At 41.5% G+C, this 17,115-nt stretch overlaps 1 protein-coding gene across 6 annotated transcripts in view; it reads right to left on the bottom strand.

Annotated features, from left to right (window-relative positions):
• Positions 1-17,115, bottom strand: part of LOC121465348 (amyloid beta precursor protein) — a 225,375-nt gene that overhangs the window by 85,345 nt on the left and 122,915 nt on the right. For 2 of the 6 annotated variants that reach the window (XM_041678578.1, XM_041678577.1), the window contains exons 7-8: positions 4,895-5,062; positions 1,772-1,828 (exon numbers count right to left, since the gene is read on the bottom strand). The exons of 2 other annotated variants lie outside the window; for them this stretch is intronic. In XM_041678578.1, coding sequence (XP_041534512.1) covers positions 1,772-1,828; positions 4,895-5,062 — 225 coding nt within the window. The remainder of the gene's footprint in view (positions 1-1,771; positions 1,829-4,894; positions 5,063-17,115) is intronic. 2 more of the 6 variants (XM_041678580.1, XM_041678579.1) reach the window with 1 other exon arrangement.

The following is a 17,115-nucleotide window of genomic DNA, read 5'->3' as shown; positions in this document are numbered from 1 at the left end:
CTGTTCCTGCTCTCTTCATCTCTCTTCTAAATTGAGTCTGCCATCTGCATTTGACCTCCAGGTGACCATGACTCTTCAATTCAAATGTGTGGCTTTGCTATAAATAAGGTAGCATAGCCACATGGCTATAAATAACTAGAAATTATATGCTTTCTCCCATATGTTGGTACTAGCACTGCAAAACCCTTCACTCTCTGTGATTGAATAGTCTCTGTAGGGAGACAAGAAATATAGCTGACAAAATCACTTCATCCTCCCAGGAAGGAAGGACGTCAGGGTCTGAACCACACTGTAAGTTGAAGAAGAAAGAGACTTCTAAGATCTGTCAGGAAAATGTTATGTATATTTCATGAAAATAAATTCTCAGATAAGGTTTATCAATTAAGAAAAATGAAAACTGACAATCTTTTACATACTGAAAGGAAACGAAATTGATGAGAATCCACCACCACCATTTTTAAAAAGGATGAGGAATAGAAATGCCTGCTACTCACATGCCTGGCATGGCTGGGGAGGGTGTTACTATTTTTCAGCTTTCCTCTGTTTCCTATATTTTTTAAAACGTGCCTTCTGAACATCAGAAACTGTCTATCCTAGAAAAACATGAGAACCAAATGCTGAGCCATTTGGTGTGGAGCACAGCCAGGGAGTCATTTAGGTTTCAAACATGGTCCTCCTGTGTCTGAAGCCTCCAGACCACTCATGAAATGCTTTGGGCCTCATTTTTGTCCATATGCACAAAAAGGGGCGAGGCAAATGTGCACAAGCGTGCCAGAGAAAGATCTGTGATCTTTGAAAGTGATGGGAACAATGTAACACACACACAAATTAACGTTTTAGAGGAAAAAAGTTCACAATAGTAGGACACAGGTTTACTCTGTCAATCAAAACACATCCTTCCAGTGCTACCCCATCATTTGAATTGGCTGGACTTTCTTAAGGAGGCCATACTGAAAAACGGCAGTGTAGTATGAGTTTTAGTTATAAAATATATAACTGAAATTGGGTCTCCTCTTCAGGCTTCAGTAAGTATCGACAATATAGTTCATCCCCAGAGAGGGCGAATCTATTTTATAGCCTGAATTTTAAAAATGAACACTGGTGTGTTTGATAACACATTTTAAAATGAAATTAGACTGATTTGGCAGCCAGAAAAACAAATACTGTGAAGATGAGGAGCCTTTGGTTAATGCAATGCTATTTTATAGGAAACCCCCTTTCTCTTTCCTATCCACAAAGCCTCAAGTGGAGCACCTCATCCCAGCCAATGTGCCTTCTGGGAGAGAAGAAGGGTAATCCTGAAATCTAGGTGACTGACCTCGTGCTTTCTAATTGTTGTCATTTCACACACAAAACTGTGGTGCACACAAACTTGTCTTTGATACACAATACTATGTTTTTAGGGAGAGAGTACCTCTATTAATACATCTGATGTCATTAAATTATGACATGTTGGCAGCTTTCAGGAAATAAAAGTTCTGTCAAATCAAGAAACACTATGTGGGTGATATTTCATGGAACTACACAAATCAGAAAAGAATTTGATCAAAAATATAAGTAGTTGAAGTCAATATTCCTGTCCTGACATCTGAAGTTGCCTGGTAAAACTGGTGAAACGACGAGCAAGGCAATGGGAAGAGATAGTGTCCATTAAAGGGCACCTGGTCGAGAATCACAAAGTCCATGCCAAGAGGTGGTGAGAATGAAGGTCACACCCAGCCATGCAACACACTCCTTCCCTTGTCCCTCCCCCAAGTCAACAGCAACATACGTTTAACAGGATCTTGGGGAAGCTGTTCACGGGTAGTCTTGAGTAAACTTTGGGTTGCTAAGGAGAAAACAAGAGAACATAACTAAAAACAAAAACAGAAACACGGGAATGAGGCAGAAACACACTCATATGATGCATCAAGAACTAAATTTAAGAAATGGGGGAAAAATCATTCAACCAAAAATAAGACCTAAGCAGGGAACCAAAGAACACACACAGATGCGATTTGTCCCCAGTAAAGGTTAGTACTGCAACCGTGGCATGTTCTGCCACTGTTAGGACATCAGAAAATCTTCTGGAGGACTTTTGGCTCTCTTCTCCCTCCTTGCCACCAGGAATCCTCAATGCCCTTCAACACCTTTCTCACAGGGGCTCCCCCAACTTCACCTGTTTACAAGAAATCTGGCTAGGCTATGTGATGAAGCTTCATTCTCCATGCATGACTATCTGCCCACATGACTGGCCTTCAACCCCTTTGTTCTCTTTCCTCCTTTATGACTTTTTATTCATGTGTGTAGTATATGTGTTTGTAACGTCTGTGTGTACGCATACATGAGTGCTAGGGTATGCACGCACAGGTGTGGAGACCAGAGGTATCTTCCTCGATCATTGTTCACCATTGTTTGAGACAAAGGTTTTCAATGAACAAGCAGGTCACTGGCTAGCTAGACTGGCTGCCCAGCAAACCTAGAGACTTTCCTGCCTCTGCATCCTGAGAATGCACAGACTTGTGCCACCATAATCTGGTACCTGCTAGGTAAGTGCATTCCCAGCTCTGTCTTTGCTTTCTTGATACTTTGTAGTCCAGTTCTGTAATAATTACGTCAGAACTACTGTCCCCCTGTAATAAAAACCCTATTGGCAGCATTGAGGCTTTACACATTGTTGAGTAAAGTGTATGGATCCCCCACCAACCCTGGTGAAGATATGTAATGTTTTCCTCCCTGCTCAGAGTGATCAAATGGAAAAGGCATAAAGGGAAGTTTCCATTAGGATGGGCAAGAAAATGTGTACAAATCTTGAGGTGCATTCATCTCTGCTAATAATGTAAATCAAACTTCCTCACTGCCAAGTTATGGTATTCCAGAAAATAAAGCAACCCTAGGGAAAGGGGAAAAACTTGAGAAATTTGCCAGGAAATCCTTACCTAGCATCTAATTTAGACCATGGCAACAAAGGCCCTTTATTCCAAAGGCTCCAGGCCACAGAATCCCTCATTGTATTCCATATTATGTAGCCCAGTTAACCTCTAGGTGAAAATGAGGGTGGGCATCTTAAGCGAGGGGTATCTGTGCTCATCCAATCAGTACACTTGTTTCCACAGAGGACTGAAATGGCCTCATCTCCTAGGAGACCAACAAGAACTCTCCAGGTCCCAACCTGATCAGCTACTTCATGGTTTAAGGTCTTAGTGGAGGACACCTTTGGTTGTTTTGCTTGATTTTATGATCTGGTTGGAAAATTGTTAAGAAGTTTCCCAGGTATTCCTAGGCAGGGATCACCTCCCTATAAATTTAGGAATAGAATGCAAGAATCTCTCAAAAGAGAAAGGCACAATTACTAAGATCACTGAAAAACTAATATTTCTGATTAATAATTAATATTTCTAACTTGTGGCCAAGAATATCAATGAGGACTTTACATAAAAGTTATTAACAAAAGCAGATATGCCATGTGTCTGACACATGACTTCTTAAGGACCAGCCCTCTGGGGAAGTATTTTATCTTGCACCGACATCATCATGACTCCATATACTTGTTCCCCACAGTAAAGAAAGGTAGATGCTCCAGAGAGACCTGCAGCTTGCTTCCCTCAGCCTCATGCCATTGAAAGCGGCTAGCATTATCCTTTTGTATGCACATGTGCATTCGTGTGTGGGCCTGCATGCCCTGGATCCCATGTGGCAGCCGAAGGTCACACTCAGGGCCAGCAAACACTTTCCACCTAGTTTCAGCCCGTCCATTTCAACTGTGTAGCCCAGGCTAGCCGGTCCTAGGATTCAGGTCATTCTCCTGTTTCTGCCTCCCATCTTTCTTTAGGAATACTAACATTATGGAGGCACAGGTTATGTATTTGGGTTAAGTGCATTCTGGGGACTTGAATTCAGGTCCTCCATACTTGCACGACATGCACTTTTACTAACTGATCCATATCCTTGGCCCTTTTCTACCTATTTCTAAGGTGGCGGGGAGAGATTAAAAAAAAAAAAGTTGACAAATATATGTGTTCTGGGTTCTGGGAACAACATGGGAGTCTGTGTCAGTTTGAATGAAAATGTCCCCCACAGACCCATAGGGATTGGCACTATTAGAAGGTGTGGCTTTGTTGGAGGAAGTGTGTCACGAGGGGGTGGGCTTTGAGGTTTCAGATGCTCAAGTCAGCCTCTTCGTGCTGCCTCCGAATGTAGAGCTCTTAGCTCCTCTCCAGCACCATGTCTGCCTTTGTGCTGTGATGACGATGGCCTGAACCTCTGAACTATAAGCCAGTCCCAATCAAATGTTTTCCTTTATAAGTGTTTCTTCACAGCAATAAAACCCTAAGACAGCACCTAAGACTGCATGAGTTCAATTCAGTCAAATATGAGTTCAATTCAGTCAAATTTCTTTAACAAAATAAAAAAACAAAACAAAACATGTCATGAAATAACAAAGGAATTCACAATGGCAATCTTGTTAAGGCAGTCGAAGCTTCATAAGCCAGCTTCCAGTGAGAGACAATTCGCACATGTGCACATGCAGAAACATGAACACATAGGTAGATAGACAGACATCTAGACAGATATACAGTATGAATTTGCAGGAAGGACTGAGGAAGACAAAAGCCACTCTGGCCCTTTTGGAAAGAGAAGCGGTCGGACGTCCCCATGGGTTGCAAGAATAATCTGCCACAACTATAAAAGAATACATCCAAGGCCATGCTTTATTAGAAATAGATGGAGAGATGCGCTCGTGACTGAACATACGTGGAGACTTCCCGTCATTAGAGAAGTTGACAGGAATGTGGTTAGTGGTAGCGACAGGCCCATTCCCAAGAAAAAGGGGGGGAAATCAATCTGGTAGAAAGAGCAGAGCCAGTGGCGAGAAAGACGCAAAGTGGCCAGGCTGGAGGAAGGGTCCACTTACAGACGCTGCCACACACCGCCATGCAGTACTCTTCCGTGTCAAAGTTGTTCCTGTTGCCGCCACATCCGCCGTAAAAGAATGGGGCGCACTTCCCTTCAGTGACATCAAAGTACCAGCGGGAGATCATTGCACGGCATGGCCCGGTCTCGGCTTGTTCAGAGCACACCTCTAATCAGAGGAGATGTGGGGAACCACATTTAGCAAGAAATGGCACCTTCTGGCTGTTCACGTACATACTTACTCATGTGAAGCACTGACCTGCCCAGTGGTAACCTGGGCTAATCGTTGGCAGCACCTACTAAGTCTTCACAGAGGAATTTAATCACCTACCCAGACTCTTCAGAGCCACCTCTCACACAAAACAAGATATTCTCGGATGGCTTAATGTGTAGGATGTAATAGCAGCTAGAGAATTGTTTTGGCTAGAAGTGAAAGGATCTTTTTCTTGGATTTAAAGATAAAAGGTATCTGCACATAAAAAAAATTGTTGAAAAAAATCACTTCGAGTCAACTTTGAGATGAAAGGATTGTTTGGGCTGTGATGGCAAAGCTTACGTTCTCACTAGTTTCCTCAGTAAATGCTCATCTAGACTCAAGTATAATTAATTACAACTATTTTTAATGTTTCCAGTCTGCCCACTGATTAAACCTGAAAACATTAAGTAACATTTGCGATAGTGAATGATAGTCAGTCAATCATGGTAATTCTAAGAAAATTTTTCTTTGTGTATTTTTATATTATCCTTAGCCAGTAGTGCTCTAAACAGTAACACAGCAAACATATTCAAATATATCAACATATACCGCACATTGTTACATTAAAACACACCTTACCTGTCTTGCCACTGTCCCCCAAATCAGTTCCACAATCCCCATTGACTTAAAATACAGTAATCCATTCTGGTGCATTTTCAAGAACAATAGCAGTTGGTTTTTGATCCTACTGCACGTACTGGCTTTGGGGGAGCCTAGGCAGTTTGGATGCTCACATTACGAGACCTGGATAGAGGTGGGCGGTCCTTGGGCTTCCCACAGGTCAGGGAACCCTGATTGCTCTTCGAGCAGATGAGGGAGGGGGACTTGATTGGGGGAGGGGGAGGGAAATGGGAAGCGGTTGCGGGGAGGAGGCAGAAATTCTTAATAAATAAATAAATTTAAAAAAAAAAAGCTGACCACAATTAGAAGTTAGAATTCTATAGACATTTCATATTATCTGCTTTTGCTAGAAGTAGAACAATAGCCCCATTTCTTTTGGGGGTTGCTCCCCAGCCTTGCTAGCTGACCATTCATATACATATATCTTGTTTACACTTGGTTTTACTAACTTGCCCAAAGAGAAAATACCGTTCTAAAAGATAAAGAAGTGTAAAACCCATAGCCTCTAGGTTAGAAATGGTCAGCATGAGGAAGCCAGTGAGTCCTAAGAAGATAATCTCTGGGTCCCAGCTACCAAAAAAGACCATCCTTGTATTACCCTGGAACACTCCAAGATTACACAACGTTCTTCAAACAAACAGAAAACAAAACAAATCATCTATAGCAGCCAAAGGGAAACTCTGCTTTTTTTTTCTATTAAAAAAACTCCCAGAGACCTGGAGGCGAGTATGCCCTTGAGTCGACTCCTACCTCATGAAGACTAGCTTTTAAATCCTTACTTTACCTACCTTCAATTACTATTACTCTATGTCCTGCTCAGTTGGTTGTTGGAGATAGTATGCATCTGGACATTGTAACCCAGAAGACGCCCCGCTCACATCCAGACCTCCTGTGTCAATCATCACACCGTAATCAACTAAGGACAAAGCCCTCTAATGAGCAGGCAAGCCTCTAGAGAACTTCAGACATGACTCTATTGGGGGTGTGTGTGGGGGGAATACAAGCATCTAAACAAGCATCTAAAGTGATGCTGATCTTCCTACAGTTTCACAAGGATGCACCTGATTCCAGAAGCATCCAGTCAGCGTCACATCATGTGAGAGGCCCCATTCGGTGCTCTGAAAGCCCCTAGCCCCCAAGTCTGTCTGAAATGGTTTCTGTATGGAATTTTGGCAGAGGACAAAAACTAGCTGGCATCTTCATGACACAACCTCATCATTTGGCTCTAGCATCCCCAAATCAGACTGGAACTCTACATAATAAAAGGAAAATTAGTTGGAGGAGATGCTTATCAAGTAAGTGACCGCAGCTTCTGGATGGCATGCCCACATGTGGGAGTTGGGAAGAGCGGTCATCAGTGTTCTCTGCTTCTAGGTCTTTAACATCATTTTCAGTTAGAATAAGTATTTTCAGAATGGGTTTTCTATCTTTCGCTTTGTCTCCCCCAGCAATCTCGACAAATTCCTGTCAAGAGGCAGGCTCTCCCTAGGTAGCCCTGGTAGCTCTGTTGTGGACCTGTCTTCTTCCTGTTGAGGGCTGAGATTATAGATCTGTGTCACCATGCTTAGCACCGTCGTTCATGTTTCTACTTCTCTAAATACATGTCTCATTTCACAGGGAAATACAATGAAAATAAAGGCAAAGACATTTAAATCAGCAGCACTAAGTGTGTTGATCTTCAATATTACAAATAAATTTCATTTTGCGATCTACATTCAATCCATCAATAACAGAAAAGGCTAGCTTTAGTGACATTTAAAATAGCCATGATCCAGTATGGTGGTGCACATCTGTCAATCACAGTTTCTGGAAGACAGATGCAGGAAGATATTGATAAACTGAAGGGTAGTCTAGTCTATACAGCAAGTACTAAGCTACAAGCAACAAGAACAGAGAAACAAAAACAAAACAAAACACAACAACATTCTTTTCCAACGCTAAAATCACATACTTCTAAGAGAAATTTCATTCATCATGTGCTGTTTTAACAAGTAGTCATAAAAACAAGACGATTACTCTATTAGGAAATAAATGATCAAATATTTATTATCTAGTAATCATATTGTACTAAATATAATCATGCAAATTAGGACAGTAAGCTGGAGCTGAAGCTTTATGCCAAGTCTCATGCTCCAAATACAGGGGGAAATATCAACAAGACAGCTGTGAACCTTACTGAAGCCACAGACTCAGGAGGAAGATGGGTGCTGATCTGTGACAGAAGTCTCTAGGGCAGTGGTTCTCAACCTTCCTAATGTGGCCATCCTTCAACACAGTTCCTCATGCTGTGGTGACACCCAACAATTAAGACTGTTTTCGTTGCTCTTTGTAACTGTAATTTTGCTACTGTTATGAATTAAATTATCAGTAATTTACATCTCCGTGTTTTCTGAGGGCATTAGGCCTATGAAAGGGTTGCTGGTTCCCCAGAGCAGTCACGACCCACAGGTTGAGAACCAATGTAGCAGGTATCCTTAATTGGTTCTGCTTTGTACTTAAATGCTCAGCTTTCTGTCATTGTAATTATACCTGACCCGACCCACACCTTCCTGTGCGGGAAGGTTTCTTATAAAGCGTCACCTGAAGGAGATGGGCATGGAAAATGACCTCTAGACAGCGCTCCTTAGCTGGCTCTGTGAGGGAGCACTGAGAGCAATGCACACCACTATGGCGTTTCCGCAACCTTGGTTTCCGTTTCCTGCTTGACATGCAGCACGGTATCAACAAACTCAAAGTTAGAACAAGGTAAGAATGAGGTATGCTTTGTGTTGTGGAGAATTTGAATGAGGGACTTGCTAAAAAATTGTTTGTCTGTAAAAAACTAAATCATATCATTTGGTTATTTCCTTTGTAAAAATATCCCATCACTGGTATGTCAAGCTGCACTGGTTATGATTCCCCAAATTCCCCAATCCTGTAATAATCACCTTTCACAGTCTAGTAAGGATTGACTGTGCCACACAGAGAAAAAAAAAAAAAACAGAGCACAAATGGAAAGTCAGTAGACAAGGAAATCCTTCCCTGTTAGTCCCTTATTTATGGCCTCCGTACCAAAATCCTCAAAGCACAGCAGGCAGAAAAAATGGTGCCAGGGCTTCTTCAGTGCAAGATCCATGACCAGCCATGCCCCTCCCCAGATGGGTAGGTTCCAGGACAGCCAGAGGTGACTCAGGTGAACAGCAAGGTTTGATAAGCACCATGCGGCCATGAGGTGAATGTGTGAGGGTGTGGTTTTCTTGCCTGTGTTCTGAGAGGCAGGGTCTCACCATATAGCTTAGGTCGGCATGAAACCCCATGATCCTCCTGTCTCAGCCTCCCAAATATCAAGATTACAGGTATGAGCCACCATGCCCAGTTAACTTATTTAAATGTATCTGCATGTGTTATATTAATGATACAATGTACTGTCACATCCTAAAAGCATCAGAGTGGAGGATTTGGTACAAATTTTAAAAAGGTTGGTTTATTAAAAGAAATTCACATATGTGAAAATGAAAGATAAAACATACATTAGATTTTTAGAATTAAGAAAATATAGAAATATGGACAAACTATTTTAACTAATTATCAACATATCCCACTCTAAGCAATCAGTTGTTTTTAAGCAACATCAAAATAAAGTCAACACTTCTGCCTTAAAGCAAATATTGAGAAAACAATTCTCTTATATTTAAATCTATGAAAATGTCGCTTCTCCAAAATGTGAATTCTAGGGACCATCTTCCCATAACTCATCAAAGTTTTTATTTTTATTTTGAAAATAATGATGAAAACCAATAAAAATCAAATAATAACTAAACTAAATTTAGAACATATCCCCCCCCCCCCCAGCACTTTTCTGGGAAGAAATTCTAGATGGCACCAATGCCCTTGAGAACAAAAGAATGTTTCCAGTGAGTTGGGGTCTGGAAATAGGACACTGTCTGAGGAAGACAGGGCATGGCCACCTCTCCACAGTAGCTGGCTTCTTGCCAAGGGCTCCAACACCAGAAGAGAACCCGCAGGCTCAAGCTGAGAACAGAATCATTCCCAGTTAAAGTCTAGACGATAAGCAAGGCTGGCTTTTTACCACAGTATATTAAGGGCAATGGATTCTTGTGGAAGAGGAAACACTGAAACCACGAAGAGTTTCCTCCACACTTCACAGTCTACGTGGTAGCATGTATCAATAGCAGGCATGGGACAGGCCAGTAATTCTAGCACATGGAACTGAGACACGGAGAGATCAAGTTTAAGGCCAAACAATGAGGCTCTGTTTCAGCACACACCCATACCCACAACCCCCCCTCCCCAAGTACACACACACCATGCTCACAGAGTGTATGCCATATTTTAAGTTAATGCTTCTTATAGTTTCCTGTCCCTCATTATGTTACTGGACGGAATTATACATCTTATCTAATATTTATTTTATCTTACTGTTAAAGAGTGACTTAGTCATATTTATGATGTCTCTTGCTTATTTTTATGCTATAAAATATGTTCACTGGCAACCTACCATGTGCAAAACACTGAACTAAGAGATGACATCCGGATGAGATGGAGAACGGCTCATTTTAGTAATCACGTAATTAAACTTTTAGAAATCAACTAATTACTGTGTGTGTGTGTGTGTGTGTGTGTGCATGCATGCACACATGCACACTCTCATGTTCTTGTGCATGTGCACAGTGTTGGTAAGGGGGGAGAGTCCTAAGCATCACACGGGAAGAAGACAGAGGCGCTGCTAAACATCCTATGATGCACAGAACCGTCCTCCAGAGCAAAGAGTCCCCTGAACCAAACAGCGAGTTTTGTGTGGCAGATGAGTCATTTAGCCCATCAAGGCTATTGTGAAGCAGCCACCAATATCTTTGACATCCTGGGTAGCAAAGGTTAGGAAATTTCCAGAAAGAAAGGAAGCATGAAAAATGGCCAGTGAGACCTCCCTTGGCTTGACATCATGAAACATCAAGACCTCAAAGTAAGGGGCTGGAGAGGCTCAGCAGTGAAAGGCACTTGCTGCTCTTGCAGAAAGAAGGAGGACCCAGGTTTGGTTCCCAGCATCGGCATGGCTGCTCACAACTGTCTACACTCCAGTTCCATCCATCCTCTTCTGTCCTCTACCCATGTGGTGTATAGACATGCATGCAGGTAACATACATGTACATAAAAGTAAACAAAATATTTTAAAGGAACTCAAAACGTTCCTTTTTCCCATTCCATCTCAAAAGTTATTCAACAAGACACAAGTAGAAGAAAACCAACCGGTTCTTATGAGGTTACAGTTTTACCATTACAAGATTATCACATTCTACCTGTCATGTCTCCTCTGCCCGAGACCCATTTCCTCACTCATTTTACATCACAAGTCTGAATTTTTCTAACATGCAGGTTGCTGTCTGGGAACTTGTGAACATGTGAAACAGAGACTTACTCAACTTCATCCCTTCTGGAATTCTCACTCATCTCATCTCCTAAGAGAATCACAACAGGACAGACAAGCTATGCTGGTGCCTAACAGGCACAGAAGACCCTTCAGAAGGGCAAGGTGGATCAAGGCCAACAGAAGCAGGCATTTAGTCTGCAATCTACCCTGTATTTTTGGAGTTCTGGACAGTTGTTATTAAGGGAACTAAATATTTCCATTAAAAAACATAGCTTTGTTACCTGAGCCAATATACTCTTGCACTTATTAATGAACTGAAAAGGAGAAATATATACATAATTTTGTTAACTGCTTTCAAATTTGTTGCACTGTATTAAGAAACTGATTTTTAAAAAATTACCAGATGTTAAGTAGATTTATAATTGTGTTTAAGGCACAACATTTTCTTTTTTTAAAAAATTGTTTTTATTGAGCTATATATTTTTTCCCTCCCCTCTCCTGTGACCCCCATGCTCCCAATCTCACGACATCTTGTCATTTTCTGCTTCCCATGAAGATTAGATCCATGTATGTCTCTCTTAGGACCCATTTGTTGTCTAGGTTCTCCAGGGTTGTGAGTTTTAGGCTCGTTTTTCTTTGCTCTATGTCTAAAAGCCACTTATGAGTGAGTACATATTATATTTGTCTTTCTGGGTCTGGGTTGCCTCACTCAATATGTTGTTTTCTAGCTCCATCCATTTGCCTACAGATTTCAAGATGTCATTACTTTTTATCGTTGAGTAGAACTCCATTGTACAAATGTACCACATTTTCCTTATCTATTCTTTGGCCGAGGGAAATTTAAGTTATTTCCAGGTTCTGGCTATGACAAATAATGCTGCTACGAACACAGCTGAGCACATGTCCTGTGGAACGATTGAGCATCCTTTGGGCATATACCCCAAAGTGGTATTGGGGTAGATTGCTGCCTAATTTTCTAAGAAATCCCCATACTGATGTCCAAAGCATCTATACAAGTTTGCACTCCCACCAGCAATGGAGGGGTGTTTCCCTTACCCCACATCCTCTCTAGCATAAATTGTCATCAGTGTTTTTGATCCTGAATGCACAACATTTTCATCTTTGTGAATTTATTAAACTTTGTGAATTATGAACTTTGAGGATAGAAAATTAGATGACAATGAAGTTCTTATTAAAAACAAACCAGTACATATGTATATACTATTTCTCTGTCTCTGTAAGCCTCTACTTCACAACCTTTTAAAGAACCTTCATTGCTGCAGTGGGGTTTCCCGATTAGGACAGTTAAGCTACACGGAACACTTACACGCATCACACAACAAAGCATGTACAGAGTGTGTCAGAATCAATGACTGCTATGTAACAGGGCACAATATAACATGCTGCCACCTGTCACGTATATGGTCAGTGCTGACGCTAGTTCTCCCAACATTAAAGGGATGCTGCACTTTGGCCTCCATATGTGAGTGCGTTCTCTTTGCCTTAGTTGAAGCAGAGATGTAAAAGCCCATGCCTTGCTCCCAAAGGAGGCATTGCTGTCCTTTTTCCTATTCCCAAGCACACCTCGGAGTGTTGTCTGTCATATTAGGTTTTTACAGACTCTGGGGAAACAGTAAACTTGGCTTGCTGTGAACATGACCATGAGCAAAGTAAGAATTCCACTAGTGAGTTCCAGGCTTCCTCATGCCATGCTTTTACAGAGAGGTAACAGTGGAGATGGGAGAGACAAGCTTACAAACATGCTTGTTAGATACAACGTCTATCAGCTGGTCAATTCCTCTCTCTTTATAATCACGCCTTCACTGGGCCTTGGGTGAAAACTCCCAGGCATTTTCTTTCCTCCAGGCTGCCGATGTCCTTTTCCACACAGGGTGAACAGATTCACTCTTAAACACTGCAGGTCTGGATGGAAGGACCCGAGCTACCGTTGCTCATATCCCTGTGCCCCTAGTGAGCAATGTTGCACCCAGGATTGCTGTGAGATGTCCCTCTGAATATGTGTTGCTGTAGAGGTGCCTCATCAGTATTGGGGGATGTATTCTAGTCAATCAATGGTGCTCCTTAGTGAATGCTATCAGAAGATCAGAAACAGTTCATGAGGTCAGTCAGCTAATGTAAATTAGCCAGTGCTCAGATGGCAGGTTTTGGTTTCACAAACACAAGTGTTTAAAACGTCACCTGTATCTGTGTCTCTCTCTGTCCCCATACTAAAGAATTTCCTTTCCTTCCATGAGGCATAAAATGTCTGAAAGGAATAAAAATTCTTATCTTGAAATGTGGTAACATTCAGTACCATCTTGTTCAGTTTTCTGCGAGATATAAAATTTAATTGCAAATGTTTTGATATGTGGAATGTATTCACACAAAGAAACTATTTTAAGCAAGAAACCGAGTTCATGCGTATTTTAATGGTAACAGAATGCAGTCTATAAACACCAGCTCTGTTGAACCAACAGCTCATAGATGTATCACGCCGTAATCAAAGCGTCAATCTGTTGGTTTACCTTTAACACTTCTAACTGGCAGTAAACATTAGCTGTCTAATGTTCCGAATAGATTAAGGAGTTGGAATCAGGACTGCAACCACAGTGACCAGACCTACTGTCTACCAGGAACTGTGCTCAGTGCTTCTCAGGGATTTCCTCACTCACGTCTTACAAAGTAGCTAAATATTAGACAGGTATTATTAACCCCAACTTTATGGAGAGACACACTGAGAATTAAAGACTACTTGCTTCATGTCGGGTTTGCAGTTCACAGGCTGTAGGGCTGAGTAGGACTCAAATCTGAGCAACCGTACTTGGACAACACAGAGGGAGTCCTCCTAAGGTACTATGTTAAGCACTTAGCCTAGATCACGTAAGGTCATTCTCAGAGTGAACGTGCAAGGTAGCTTCAGTACTTACATCAGACAGGTAAAAAGCAGGTTATTCAACTGGCCCAAGGCTATAAAATGATTGTCTCCTATAAACACTATAGTTGGGACTGTGGTGATTGCTCAGTCTATAAATGGTTTGCTATGTAAACATGACCTGAGTTCAAAACTCATATTTAAAAAAAGCCAGGCAAGGTGGTACTGTTCACAATCCCAACCCCAGGGAGACAGGTGGGTCCCTGGGATGTATTGGCCATTTAGTCTACTCTGTTTGATGAGTTCAAGGCCAGAGAAAGATCCTGCCTCCCACCAAAAGGCAGCAAAAAGAAAAATGTTAGGGACCTGAGGAACAACACTTGAGTTGCTTCTATCGATATCTGCATGTGTGTGAACATGAATATGGACCTACATGCGCACGTGTGCACGCACGCACGCATGCACACACACACACCGAGTACTAAATCAACTTTATATTAGTAAGTAGTATCTGGAAAATAAAGGACTTAGAGAATTGTTTAAATGGACAATATCAAACGCTAAGAAACAGTTTCTGAAAAGGCCAGACAATACATGTCTTGGTCTTTCCAGACAATATCCAACTCCTAGTCTCCGCTTTTATAGCATAAACGCAGCCAAAGACAATATTTAAATAAATGGGGCTGAGTGTTTCTGTTTAAGCAGAAAAAACTCTGCTTAAAAAATAGGTAACATTATTTGTGGTCCCTCAGATATAGTATTCTTAATCATCTGTTATTAGCTGACCTCTGGTCATTGTTATCATTTAACTTAAAGATAAAAAAAAATTTCAGAAATGTTTGGAGTGGAAATAAAAGATGCATCCATTTCCATAGCAAAAAAAAAAAAAACCCACCAAAACAACAAGCATTTATGAAGGTTGCAACTTAAATAGAATACGATTCATTTAGAAAGAAAAGTAAAAATATCACTTGGACTCAATCAAACTAAAATAGCCTACCTCATGAGGCCCAAATTTCTGGCTTCGTCACATCCCGGTTATATGACTTACATATTTTTAAAATTTTCCTAAGGCTTTAATTGTCTTGACCTGGAGCGGGAATGTAACTCTTCTGCAGCATACCATGGGTATAAGGCTTTAAGGGCAGGATTCAAGCCTTAAAAGGCAAAAGCAATGGCGAACCAGAAAACTTATATCTGCAATGAAGAACTCCAACCTGGCTCCGGCACTGCCTGCCAGCAGGCGGAAGCAGGTCTGTGCTAGCCCTGCTGTGCTTTCTACAGGGCAAAGACTATAGCTGACAGCAGAGGCACAAAGAATATTAGCTAGATAAATAAACATAAGGTAAACTATAAAGTTTCTCTGGACAGGCAAAACTGGGTAGGTTAAATCGAAGGTTATGGCAGTTACCTCAAAACCCACATTTCAGGGGTGAAGAAAGTCCTGACATCTTGGGCTTATGAGCTGAAAACTAAGAAGTATCTAAGCAGACTGTTGCTTTACTTAACTGGTAACAACTTGATCCATTAGATTAATATCCAACATTTTCTTAATTAGCAAAACTTCAAAGCCAGATGGACTCTGTAGTAACTTGCTCACCTCTGAAGAATTCCTTCTCTCTGAAATCAGTCATGCAGAAGAGACAATGGGGTTGAAAATTTTATGAGCGTATACAAATAGCTTCTATTTTCTGCCCTCTGTTTATTCCTCTCAAGTGCTGATGGGGAATGCAAACCCCTACCTAGCCCTTAGGAAACACAGCAAGGACTCACGTTGGCCGTTAGAGGCTGGGGATGATGACACGATTTTCTCTCTAGAGATGGCTGTAAATCACATTTATTTCCTTCCAAGGCCGAAACATTAACATTGAAAATGAAATTGCCATACTAATCTTTCCACTGTAGTGTTTCTTTTCAGGCTACAGAAGCAGGCTTTGTAGGAAGAGTTTGACAAAGTGTGTTGTCAGCTGTGCTATTGCTGCAGTTCCCAGTAGGGAAAGAATCAGAGTCACTTTCTATACTAGGATTGTACATGGACAGTTTGTCCCCTTTGGTCTCACCATCAAAAATTCTACATCATTAGCGAATAACCTATGCCACCAAAAACATCTACATCATTAACAGATAAAACTACACCATGGACTGTTTCCTTTAAGCCCCTATCCCAGAAAGATTTGCCTCAACTTATATCTTTGGTAAATCATACATAGAATAAACGAATTCACATAAAAACCCAATTTATAGGATGGTGTGTGTGTGTGCGCGCGCACGTTTGTATGCCCAGGGTAGAATGTTAGATGTCCTGCTTTAACCCTTTCTGCCTTATTTTCTTGACACAGGTTCTTTCACTGAACATCTCCCAACAACCCCAGCAATCCTCCTGTCTCTGTCCTCCACAGCTCTGGGTTGCAGCTCCTGAAATCATGCCTGACTTTTATATGCCTCTGAGGATCTGAACTCAGGTCCTCCCAGCTTTGCAGCAAGTGCTCTACCTGCTACGCCTGCCATTCCTCAGTCCCTGCCTCTCTTTAAAGCTAGTGTTTGCTTTGGATTTGTCTTATAAACATCTAAACTAGAGATTTCTTTGTGAATTCTTACTTGCCTTTGACTTTCTGGATAAAAAAATTCCATGGTGTGCATGTCTTTGTATGTTCTTTTTGAATATCTGAAATTGCATATTACATGAAACATCACTTAAAATGACAAAGAAAAACTGGAAAATGACATGACTCATGTTGCGGGAGCTCCTCCAGCTCCTTCAGCCAATAGCCGCTGAGATACCAGCCCATTGGGGTGTGGTCTCTCTCCCTTTAAAAAAGCGGCCACTTCCCTCTCCTCTCTCTCTTACTTCCTGCTCCGCTTCCGGTGACTAGACTCCCTTTCTGATTGCGCAGAGGGCTGTTGTCTGGGACGGTGATCTGTAAGTTTTTTCCCCTTTAAATAAATAACCATTCTATTAATCATAATTCCAAACTGGTGTGGGATTGTTGTGACTTACACCTTTGCCTTCAGACTCTGATGGTAATAATAAAATCACATTATCATAAGATAGTTCATCTTGGTTAGAATAGGAGCCTGAACTCACCAGTCCTTGCCTACCTGTGA

This window comes from Microtus oregoni, unplaced genomic scaffold (genome assembly GCF_018167655.1).
Source record: "Microtus oregoni isolate MIOR12 unplaced genomic scaffold, Mior012 000030F_ref0000283, whole genome shotgun sequence".
Taxonomy (NCBI): domain Eukaryota; kingdom Metazoa; phylum Chordata; class Mammalia; order Rodentia; family Cricetidae; genus Microtus; species Microtus oregoni.
The sequence above is the reverse complement of the archived record's forward strand: the minus strand, read 5'-3'. Positions and strand labels throughout refer to the sequence as shown.